This window comes from Homarus americanus, unplaced genomic scaffold (assembly GCF_018991925.1).
Source record: "Homarus americanus isolate GMGI-L3 unplaced genomic scaffold, GMGI_Hamer_2.0 scaffold59232, whole genome shotgun sequence".
NCBI classification, from domain to species: domain Eukaryota; kingdom Metazoa; phylum Arthropoda; class Malacostraca; order Decapoda; family Nephropidae; genus Homarus; species Homarus americanus.
Window position 1 is genome coordinate 293,075 of NW_024717214.1, and position 13,134 is coordinate 306,208.

A 13,134-nucleotide genomic window follows, 5' to 3' on the forward strand; every position below is an offset into this window, starting at 1 on the left:
ACTGGTTTAATAATGCTCTAGAAACCACCACTAGCCTGTACAATGGTTAATAATGCTCTAGAAACCACCACTATCCTGTACAATGGTTAATAATGCTCTAGAAACCACCACTATCCTATACAATGGTTAATAATGCTCTAGAAACCACCACTACCCTGTACAATGGTTAATAATGCTCTAGAAACCACCACTATCCTATACAATGGTTAATAATGCTCTAGAAACCACCACTATCCTATACAATGGTTAATAATGCTCTAGAAATCTTAACTGACCGGAGAATGTAAATCATTAAACCAGCTTCACAAATGCACAAATAACATGAAACAATAATCCATATCCACAGGTGAATAAAACAGTATCTGGTTATAAGGATCCAGACACCACTGAAATTTAATGATCAGAATCCGGGCGCCATTGAAAATTTATGAAGATCCAAACACATTTTTTTTAAGTTTCAACATTTTGTGGCATAACTTATAATTAGAAAAAAAGAAAAAAACATGAAATAATAGACAGACGAAAATAAATAAATATTTATTAAAATGTGAACATTTACATATGAGTGAAGTTAAATTAAACGACAAATAATATGTATATAACTTTAAGATGAATTGTCAGGGAACAATAAAATATATAATAAAATATATAATAATAATACTAAAAATCATCATCATTATTATTACTATTATACGAAGCACTGAGGAGTCGCTGCCTCTCGTCAGAGCTGAGGATGACGGGTGACATATTGGGTTGTGGATGACGGGTGAGGATGACAACAATGGATCACACTTGCTGGGCATCAATAGTGGACCTCGTGTACCTAAACCTGATGAGCAACAGCGGCAGGATGGAGACAGAGGTGGAGAAGACCAATGTGTAGGTCATCCACTGGTAACCTGCATGGGGGTCAAAGGTCACACGTGAGTAACAGAGAGAGACAGAGAGGCGAAGAGAAAAGAGGAGGAGGGGGGCGGTAGTTCAGTTCTACTCACCGACGTTAGGGATGAAGAAGACGAGGAAGAAGAAGATGCTGATGAGGTTGTCGGCGGCGGTGATGGCTCCAGACACCAGGATCTCAGGGGCAGGGTAAGCCAGATCGACCCCCATCTCGTAGAAGAGCGGAATGGTAGCATAGTTGAAGGCCGTCCCTCCCACCACTGACGCATATACCTGCCCTGTGAGTCAGAGTGAGTGAGGTTAATTACTAGATACATCACTGTGGATACTACATTATGTCTAATATATAGATGTAGGCTGTACATATGTGGTTGGTTCATGGTTAGTGATCTTTTTGCTTTATAATTTGTCAGGATAACAATTTGAAAAAACAAATCTTTAATCCATGGTAAAATGTGAGTAAGTGAATGTTGAAGTCACAACTTCTTTCTTATATGACCATCTTTGTATATTATTATTACTACTCTTATTACTACTACTACTTATTTAAGCAGAATGGCCTCCAACCTCTCATTGTAGCCATACCTTCTCCATATGCTTTATTACCTAAATATCCTAATACGAAAGTAACTATCATAGCCGAGTAAGTTTAGCCACAGATCTATGCAGCATTCAGTGACTATTCCCTCATAGTCAATATCTGCCACTGTTGTTAGCTTAGAGGCCAAAGATCTTGTTCCCCGAAGCAAAGCAATGCAGACCCAAGTAGAGAAAAGGACAGGCGACATCTCAACAAGGCTGCAACATAGCTTCTGGGCTGCTGCTTCTGTTCAGATTACACCTCGACCAGTCTTGTATAGAAGCACCTTGCACTTGTCCCACCCTGCCAGATGTTGTGAACACAGTGAAGTGAAGCTTACACCCTGTTCTTGTCATTCTCGCTCCTCGTTTGTGCAGCCTTGAGAGACAGGTTACGGTGACATGCAGCCATGGGATCAAACATCCTAATATTAACGAAGGCTCGTTGTCCCCACGATTACTACTACTACTACTATTACAAGTTATAACTCTACCATTTGCCCTTGGTGTTTGAGGATGGCCGGACCTAGGGCCACTTAGGCATGAATTTGTTTAAGGTGTAGGTGCTGTTGCCATCACAACAACACACCCTAAGTTAACGAGTTGTGTGACTCAGTGTCAAGGAATAATCCAAGAAGACTGGACAACTCGCCAACTGCACTGGCTAACCATTACCCCGGAACATGATCCGCAAATCGATTAACATCCGGGTCTCCAATTACTGCTGGGTATACAAAGGCAAATGGCGTAAAGAAACTTGCCCATAGTTTCCCTCTGCCCGGATATCGAACCCGGGACCACTCACTGGCGAGGCTAGCATGCTAACCATTACATCACAGGTCGCCTCTACTACTCACTGTGACTACACTAATAATAATACTGTACTACTACAAAAATTCATTACTACTACTCCTATAATAACAACACAACACACAACCAAGGAACAAAAATACTCTAAATTAACACTAAGATCGGATCACCTGAAGATTAGACACCGCAGCTAGTTTAATTTATGAATAATCACCCTATTGCTCCCTGGGATACAGTTCATTAGGTTAGGTTAACTTAAGGAAGGTTAGGTTAGCATAGTTTATCTTCGGGTGAAATAAGTTAGGTTAGGTTAAGACTAACACTTGGTGAGAGGGATGACGCCGTAGGTGAGGAGGAGGAACCAGAAGTAGCAGAAGGTGGTGGCCAGCAGGAGCAGCACCAAGGAGGTCCTCACGTGGCCATGGAATAGGTCAGTGAAGCGTCCGGAGACAACGGGCGATATACTGGACACGATCATCGCTGTCTGGGCCACCCACATGGCCTCGTCCTGTCGGGTGGATGAGGGAAGAAGTGAGAGGTTGTCGGGTGGTAAGGGAGGGGGAGGTGAGAGGCTGTCGGGTAGTGAGGGAAGAGGGAGGTGAGAGGCTGTCGGGTAGTGAGGGAGGGGGAGGTGAGAGGCTGTCGGGTGGTGAGGGAAAGGGGAAGTTAAAGGCTGTCGGGTCGTAGAGAGGGAAATAAAAAAGCTGTCGGGTGGAGGAGAGAGGCAGTCAACAATAACTCTTACCCCTCAAATTACACTCGATACAAATTCAACCATTATCGTTTATTTCCGGCATGTTGTGTCACTACCCGATTAGAAATTGAAATTCATCAATAAAAAAATACATGACAAAAAATCATCACATCATTTAATCATAAAATAAATCGGGTAAAGTGAGAGTGAACGGTGTGGTCCTGTTAGTGATAGTGAACGGTGTGGTCCTGTTAGTGACAGTGAACTGTGTGGTCCTGTTAGTGATAGTGAACGGTGTGGTCCTGTTAGTGATAGTGAACGGTGTGGTCCTGTTAGTGATAGTGAACGGTGTGGTCCTGTTAGTGATAGTGAACGGTGTGGTCCTGTTAGTGACAGTGAACTGTGTGGTCCTGTTAGTGATAGTGAACGGTGTGGTCCTGTTAGTGACAGTGAACTGTGTGGTCCTGTTAGTGATAGTGAACGGTGTGGTCCTGTTAGTGATAGTGAACGGTGTGGTCCTGTTAGTGATAGTGAACGGTGTGGTCCTGTTAGTGATAGTGAACGGTGTGGGCCTGTTAGATCTGTACTGACATATTCTAAGCGTAGTTCTTCCTTCTCCACTCAAATCTGGGGAGGATATACACACACAGTACTGCCAAGATCAACCTAGTTTTGTTTGGGTAGAGGTAAGGAATGCACGCCTACTGTACTGTACTTGAATTATTAAGCTACAATGTTTGGTGCTGAACAGTGTGGGGGCGGCAGGATGTGACGAGAGAGGGAAGGAGAGAGGAAGCAACTATACCTGGTGGAGGCCCAGTGGGAGGAGGGAGTAGTTGAGGACACTGCCCCAGGCGATTGAAGGCCCCACCACCACGCCGTAGGTCACAACGAGCACCAGCCAGCGACCGTTCCTGTACACACAACACAAGTTAGAAACACATCAATTTGTTATTACTTGGACTGAAGACAATCAATTTTCAGTATATAATTAAGAGTATTCAATTCTCATATTATTTTCAGCTTTTTGTTAAGATTCCTTTGGAGAGGACCGGCCACTGCTAGAATTAAAATAGGTTTTGTATTGTACACGTGAAACTATAGTTTATTGTATTAAATATCACTCAAAGCATTCAACTACATTTATATGAATTAGTGGAATACTCTTGGCCCGGTGCATAGATAAAGTTCCCTACCATCAAATTAGTACCAGAGCAAGCGAACAACAGTGCCTGGCGTTCTCTACTACCTTACCTTGATATGAGTGCTAATGAAATATACAACTAACCAGCGATACGCCTGCCTTCCCACTACCCCGACAAAGACAGGCTAAGCTACGCCAGGCAATGAAAAAAACAAAAACAACGCACGCAGAGACAATCATTTCACGGCAGAACGTGGACTTTATACTCACTTGGCCAGGGCGGAGAAGGAGGTGAAGAACTCCAGTCTGGCCGTGGCGGAGGTGAAGGAAGGGGGTGTGGGGGGCTTGGACGGGAAGTAGATGATAACAGCCACAAGCAAAGCTCCGGAAACACCTGCGCCTGTACCAGACACCAGCACCATGGTAAGACCCTTCACTTGCACCTATAATACGGTTAATCCTCACACACACACACACACCTCTTTGATACTCATGATAATGGGAGGGATAATTACCTCAAGTTTTGACTTATGGTGAAATAGACCGGATTGAAGGAAATAATAATACTACACTACAGGTGAACTACAGTCACTCAAAAAACTATCCATACAAAATTGCGTTGAAAAAATATGACACAACGGACGAAGGATTTTGACAACCCTGGGAGTCATCGATCACCCCAAGTACAGATAGTTTTTTGGAGTAAATCTATATAAACATATTCTGGAGAGAGAAAAATCCTGAGTAAATGGAAAAATCTGAAAAGAAAGTTTGAAGGAATGTGAAAATTATCATAAAAAACAATCATTGTTTAGAGAAATGTGAAGAAGAAAAATCGGATGCGTTACCAATGTAGAGAACCAGCATAACGTCTTCCTGTATGTCGAGGATTGAGGCGTGAGGAGTCGGTAACCTCACCAGCAGGGGCTCCAAGTAACTCCCCACACCACTCAGCTGACTCGCCCCAAACATCAAGGCTGTGTCAACGGTGTACCAGGTTAGGTTAGGTTAGTTAATACATTTTGACGATAAAGATAACTTAATATTTAGTTTCTCGATGATAAAATAGTAACATTTCAGAGGCATTCTGCAGGATATTACGAGCCTACACAAAATTCAATGGGTTCCTATTCCCCCATGACTCGCTCCCAAAATTTTTATTCATAATTTTTGGTTTTAGAAATTACAAAGTTCAATAGATTAAAGAACAAAGGGATAAAATAATTATATTTCGAAACATAAATGACAAAATAAAATTTGAAAGGGGGAAAAAGTGTGCCGTCAATGATAATAATAACAGGAAATTATATCCAGGAAGAAGAAGAAGAGGAAGGAATAGAAGAAGAAAAAGAATTAGAAGAAGAATTAGAAGAAGAAGGTGTAGGAATAACAAAATACAGGAGGAAAAAGAGGGAGAAGAGGACAGCACACTCACTCACCCAGTGCTGTTGTCCTCTCCTGGGGTGGGAACCAGTGAGAGGCGACGAGAGGCGGTGCTGATAACACAAAGGTACTGGCCACCCCTACCAGCACCGCGCACACGTGACACAGTCTGTGGACATATAACACGTGACACAGTCTGTGGACATATAACACGTGACACAGTCTGTGGACATATAACACGTCACACAGTCTGTGGACATATAACACGTGACACAGTCTGTGGACATATAACACGTGATATAGTCTGTGGACATATTACACGTGACACAGTCTGTGGACATATAACACGTGATATAGTCTGTGGACATATAACACGTCACACAGTCTGTGGACATATAACACGTGACACAGTCTGTGGACATATTACACGTGACACAGTATGTGGACATATTACACGTGACACAGTCTGTGGACATATAACACGTGACACAGTCTGTGGACATATTACACGTGACACAGTATGTGGACATATAACACGTGACACAGTCTGTGGACATATAACACGTGACACAGTCTGTGGACATATTACACGTGACACAGTATGTGGACATATTACACGTGACAGTCTGTGGACATATAACACGTGACACAGTCTGTGGACATATAACACGTGACACAGTGGACATATAACACGTGACACAGTCTGTGGACATATAACACGTCACACAGTCTGTGGACATATAACACGTGACACAGTCTGTGGACATATAACACGTGATATAGTCTGTGGACATATTACACGTGACACAGTCTGTGGACATATAACACGTGATATAGTCTGTGGACATATAACACGTCACACAGTCTGTGGACATATAACACGTGACACAGTCTGTGGACATATTACACGTGACACAGTATGTGGACATATTACACGTGACACAGTCTGTGGACATATAACACGTGACACAGTCTGTGGACATATTACACGTGACACAGTATGTGGACATATAACACGTGACACAGTCTGTGGACATATAACACGTGACACAGTCTGTGGACATATAACACGTGACACAGTCTGTGGACATATTACACGTGACACAGTCTGTGGACATATTACACGTGACACAGTCTGTGGACATATTACACGTGACACAGTATGTGGACATATAACACGTGACACAGTCTGTGGACATATAACACGTGACACAGTCTGTGGACATATAACACGTGACAGTCTGTGGACATATACACACGTGACACAGTCTGTGGACATATAACACGTGACACAGTCTGTGGACATATAACACGTGACACAGTCTGTGGACATATTACACGTGACACAGTCTGTGGACATATTACACGTGACACAGTCTGTGGACATATTACACGTGACACAGTATGTGGACATATAACACGTGACACAGTCTGTGGACATATAACACGTGACACAGTCTGTGGACATATAACACGTGACAGTCTGTGGACATATAACACGTGACACAGGCTGGATGCCAAAAGTCATAAAACATAAATTTTAGGATTATAGATTGGCTTGCTTGGATCACTTTAAAGATAGCTACCCTAGTTTATTCCACCTTGAGATCAACCATCATAACGATAACCTAACCTAACCTAATGCTAGCCTAACCTAACCTAATGTTAGCCTAACCTAAAATAACCTGACCCAAGCGTTAGGATATTTAATTACCAGATAAAAAAAAGCTGGTTGGAGTGCTAATCTTCAGGTGATCCGTTTGCTTTTATTAGTGTTAATATGTAATGTGAACTAAGAAATTTGTGTAAATGTTACAACAGCACAATGTGCACTTGGTCTTGATACCCTCTACTATAACCAGCTTGTCTCAGTGAATCCCAAAAGAGTTGACGCCTCAGCTAAACTCGCGTCTAACAAAACACTGTTGAATACAATCGAGATCTGTCAAACAGAACCGTGAAGAATGTAATCAGGAAAGAACTTGTTGATGAATTTGAAGCAAACATATAAGTACAAACAGACAAAAGTAAATCCTTTGTCTACTACAATGAGGTGTATCAAGTAAAACATGTATATGGACCAAGAAACAAGATGTTGTAACCGCTAGACTAACATTAAGATATGAGTACCTCTGGCAGTATGCCCTGAAATGTAAAGTGTGTGAACAGACAGATGGCCGCACAGCACAACACTACACTACGACCTAGACTGTAAAAAAATGACACAGCACTTTATCTGGCGGCAAGATAGTTGATATATCAAAATTGTATCCGCATTTTGCAGGTACGAGCTAAGTAAACTTATATGTACCGAACTAAACAAACAATATACGGGAATTAATCTGTAGCACTCACCGCCACTTTATCCTGACCACTGGGGTCTGATAAACACCCTTTGTGGCCTCTAATCTGGAATTCCTTTAGTGCTACAGCTCACTGGATGTGTATGGGGATGCACAATAAACTAGCTGTGGTCCACGGCAAAATTCAAATTTAAGTCGGTGATTAGAGAGAGGGAAGGACCTACCAACACACACACTCACATCGTAAAGGTGGGGACGGTCCGGGTGAAGCAGCGTAGAGATGTGCCGACGAAGATAAGGGCAGCGCTGGCGACGACCCCCGCCCTCAGGCTATAACGCTGCGTGGCCCAGCTCATGGGGAAGACGAACACCACGAACATGATGGTGCCCCAGTTGGCCATCATGGCCACAGTGGACGCCCCCCACCCAGGGAAGGCCGCACCCATACTTTCACTGATGGGACCCCAAGTGTTCCACTGCACACCCTGGACACAGTGCATGGTAAGGATAACTGAAACTACTACAACTTTGGGTTAGTAAGTAGCAAGTCTCACCTCCACCTACTTTGAGATAAGGTAGAGACAAAACCTCTCTCTCTCTCTCTCTCTCTCTCTCTCTCTCTCTCTCTCTCTCTTTCACACACACACACATGCTGGTTTGTGTTGAGCATATCCTCGTCACAATGCCTACATTACCTACCATTTGTTTCCAATCTTTTTCTTTTTAAGCAGACGAGGAAAGTCACTGTCAGCCCTGGGCACACCTCGAATTACAAGGCTTAAGCATCAACAAAACGGGACCTCCGTATCAGCAACACCAATCTCTACTCAGGCTCCTTCGTAATGAAGTCATTCGTGAAAAACGGCCTCTTTAAAGTTATTACTATCCAGCCATGCAACACCTGAAGCAGACCAACATCAGTCAGTGGTACCTGTAAGATACACTGTATGAACTGTGCCGTTTAAATAAAAAGAAGAGCTCCCTCCCCTTCCTCAGCCACCTCATCAATGATGACGTAGTCAAATAAACTAAAGACCATTTTGTCACCCTATACCAGGCGCCTCCCAGTTTTACCCCAACCGTTTCCCAGCTTACTGTCCAACCTTGTCGACTCTAAATTTCATCTGCTACATCCTAGAGAAACGCCAGACCTCTGTGGTTTACACTTCCAAACACTACACCAAAGCGTTTGACAGTAATTTACAACTCAATTTTCAACAAAGTCATCGACCTTAGGATTCGATAAAGTCTCATTTACTGTCTGGCAGACTTCCTGAGTGACCTACATCAAGCTGTACATTTCCGTCACCACCTTTTAGTTAGACAAAGATCAAGTTCAGACGACCTCACACTGATCGCCACTAGAACAAAATTCATTCTTAACATTAACATCGCCAACGGATCGTAACTAATTTGTGTTCACTTCATGCTGCTTCTTCTCCTCGTAACGTGTCTGTGCTGAAGCTTTTGTAAAGCACATCATTCTCTCTATGTACAGTCCACGCCACTTATAGGCCACACAGACTGGCGTCTTCGAAATTCCTTACCAGTAACTTCACTTGGTCCATCCCCCCCTCCCTCCTCTCCTCCAGAAACACACACACCAGCAATTAATCAGTGGTCAGCCAAGGTGTAAAGTGAACGCTTACCCTCAAGCACTTTAATATTGACAGATTTTAGAAGAAAACAACTTTAAAAGTTTGTCATGCTCACGTATTCGAGGGTAAGACATTGACTTTACACTGGAATTTGAAATTTTGATCATTATTTTTGGGGGTTGAGAAATTAATTGTGCTCAGAATCATAGTACAGTACAGTATGGGTATTCCCCGAAGTGCAGACTAAATATATGTGTTCAATAAATCGTTAATTATCATCCTTATTATCACTACCATTATCACACATACACACACGCACACAGTAAGGACTCACCTGCACCCACGATAGTACGCAGAAGACGGCGAGGATCCAAAACCTGGTGGTGGTGGTGACGTGGGCCGGCTGAAGGACTTCCCTGTCGTCACCCTCACCACCATGGTACGAGGGGCACCTCTTGTCATCCTCCCCAGGTAAGAGCCTCGTGGACTCCGTGCAGTTACTGTTGCTGCTGCAGTCTATCTCACAACCGGATTAAGAAGGTTCATAAAAAGGTCATAAACATAGTCAAAAGGTCATAAACAGTTAAAGGGTCATACAGTGAACAAGTTCAAAAGATCTAAGGCGCCAGAACGAGTAGTCAACATCCCTGTGCATTTAGCCTGGCCATGTCACACACTGGGCAGACACGGTTAGCAGTCACAATCTGCTTCACACAGGCGCACGATATAGGATCTACTCGCCAAGGTCACAGGACAACAAGGCGCCTATTAAAGGTCACCATTAAGTACCTGGAGGAATCTTAGCGCTGAGGTGTGTGTGTGGGGACCTCTCGCCCTTGCAGGAGGATCAATTTGGTTCTTCCTTCTGCTAGGGCGACGTCTAAACTTAAGAAAGGTATTTTAGTTATGAAAGAATGAAAACAGTGCCACTATCCTGTCTATCCCATTGTCAATCTATCCCTTAATTATCATCCTTATTACCAATACTATTATCACACACACACACACACACACAGGAAGACTTAAGGCGCCGTCACACTGGCACTTTTTCCGTCAAATTTCACGGTTTCCGTCTTTTTTTTTCCAACGAATTGCCTAATTTTCTAGAGCGTCTCGCTCAGACGAAACGTATCATTTCAGCCTGACTGGCTTCCGCCAATTTCACTAAAGTCAAAATCTATACTCGACAATGAGGATATTTATATAAAATAAATATCGAACCATGTAAAATAACTAAATTTAATTTAAGAAGTATTCAATATTCAATTTTTAATAAATTGCTTAAGTGTGATTTTTATTAATGTTGATATTTGTAAATATATCTGAAAAGTTTGTTTACATTGAGCCATGTGTTCAACTTCTTCACGGCCCCTATCTATTCCTGTATGGACATGCCTGTCTGAAGAATACACGATAGATAACATTAGGTCTCATCGTTGTCTGTGAGACCCAAGGGACTTCGGTCAATTGACCGACCTATTGATGAACACTTGCACAAAATTCTAAGGTCGTGTGTCATAAACATTGATGTCAATGATTTTTCTACTAAACTGCGTCAAAAATCAAACTAGAGACTAAAACTGTGACATGCATATCTGTTCAATAAACTAAGTCACATTGAAGCCATGTGCAATTGATATTAGAAGATATTCTTAGTCCAATAGTAATTACTTTTTACTCTACAAAAGCGCCTGAGTACATACTGTATAAAAGAACATTTATTGGAATTTTCTGATGAAAAGGGGAGTCCGGACCCCAGGACGCTTCCCTTGCCAGGGGCATCATAGCCCACCACGGACATATAAAACTGCACAGCACACGGCCACACAGCACATGGCCACACAGCTTTCAGTACAAAGGGAGGCATCCCAGCTCACTAACATCTGTGCAGTTATTAATCAATTGCAGGTGTTACTCATTAGCACGTTACGCGTCAGGTAACCTGAGGGACGTACTATGTTGGAGAAGAACCACGAACTGGATCGCTAGGTCATTTTCTTCCTCTAACAGTTTTTTTTTTACCATAACCTAACTTACATAGTCTAGACTCACTTAACCTAACAGTTATCCAAACAGAGCCTTGCCAAACCAAATCCATACAATCAAATCTACTCTTCACTACCCTCACCTAATCAAACTACTGCGTATCTTAAATTGTAATTGTTAATGACAAGAGTATTTACTAATTCAGAATACTGTACGCATTTTAAAGACCCAAATGTTGAAGCACAGTAATATATTTTAACATCAACGCATCTTACCGTGAAATAAGAGCACGCGTGTACTGTAGATACAGTAATATTCTCTCGGTTGTAATTTCGACGGTTTTAGTTTATTGTGTCCAAGGTCAATACTGACCTTGATCATGTCTATCGTTGACTGTCTGACGATTAGGCTTTTCTCGGTTATTAATAAAATACGCATGAAAATTTGTCACACTTGCATGAGGGGAAAATCTCATTTGGCAAATGGGGAATCTACATTACCCATTGTTTTTCTTTGTCTTAATTGACACATTAACACGAAAGAACACAAGGCGTAGGTAAAATGCGACGTTAAAAATTAATGGTTGCATCAGAGATGTAACCAGGACAAGTTATGCGATTTTAAAATTAACTAAATAATAAATCAAGTGCGTATGTCCTAAAGTGATTTGTACAGTACGGTAAACTGTTGGTCCCCCGTTGTGTACAGAAGCTCTCCGACAACAGGTAAATGGGTAAAAGAGGAAAATAGACTGAAGAACGAGGGCCTATGGCTGGTCGATTAATCTATCTCATGTCAATATATACCTAATCTTAACCTGTTCCAGTCAATTTGAAATTTTTATTGCGTGTTCATTAATGTTAATATTTCAAATAATTATTTTTAAAGTACAACTCGTAAAATTACTTTTCCCGACGCTTCTCATTAGTAAACCAGCTCAACTTTGCCTCTTGTCTACAAATATGAGAACCAGTTTACCAAAACACATGTGAAATAGCATTTCCTTCCCTTTCAAGTTCTGGAGTAATGAAAGCTTATCGAGAATTTCACTTCTTTCTATAATTCAAAGTGTTTTAATATTTCATCTCGAATGAAAGTTGTCACAGTAGTACTAGAGACCAGTGGACTAGTGCAATTAATAACTTTGTTGCACACTTAAATCTTTAGTTTTTAACGCACAATGCAGCAATAATAACACCACGGAATTCTGGATTAAGGCTTAGCTGAAGGTTCAAGCTTGGTAGCCGGAACACTTAACGTAAACACACCTCACCTGTTGACATTCCAAGCTATATTTTGTGGTGTTGTCTTCTTCGCCGCTGCTCTACTTCTTTCAAAAATCATTCGATGCTGCCTGTACGATTTTCTTGTCAATGCATAAACGTTAAGTCTTTCACTTAAAAGTTGTAGTCCTTGGTACATAACAAATTACCACGTGTATCAGTGCGTAGTGTTATGCTCCTGGCTGTGGCCGCTGACTGAACCGCTCACGCTCACACCCCCACTAGGTCACACCAGGGCCGGCCCATAGCTACAGATGTTTGAGGTGGCACACCGAGTACAATAGGCAAATCCTCCCTCTTGACATGTCAACTGGGCCAATATTGATAAGAACACAATTACAACAGTTTTTAAGTATTGTAAGCCTAAGGAAAATCCGGATTTACTTGTATAAGACGACGATACCGCATTAAGTTGAGGACTGGGACAGCGTTTGTAGGGAGAAATCCACTACAA

The 13,134-nt window shown here is 42.1% G+C and overlaps 1 protein-coding gene across 2 annotated transcripts; it reads right to left on the bottom strand.

Annotated features, from left to right (window-relative positions):
• Positions 1–522: 522 nt before the first annotated feature.
• Positions 523–13,035, bottom strand: LOC121858829 (solute carrier family 49 member 4-like). Of its 2 annotated transcripts, XM_042355466.1 has the most exons (10): positions 12,671–13,035; positions 9,746–9,927; positions 8,054–8,298; positions 5,567–5,679; positions 4,976–5,104; positions 4,398–4,527; positions 3,789–3,897; positions 2,611–2,797; positions 996–1,178; positions 523–899 (listed from the first exon to the last, which is right to left on the bottom strand). In XM_042355466.1, the coding sequence occupies exons 1-10, from the start codon at positions 12,678–12,680 to the stop codon at positions 787–789; spliced, it is 1,401 nt and encodes a 466-aa protein (XP_042211400.1). In that variant the 5' UTR covers positions 12,681–13,035; the 3' UTR covers positions 523–786. The 2 variants fall into 2 exon arrangements, with proteins under 2 accessions (XP_042211400.1, XP_042211401.1); XM_042355467.1 differs by lacking the exon at positions 9,746–9,927 and having other exon boundaries at positions 12,671–13,026.
• Positions 13,036–13,134: the final 99 nt, after the last annotated feature.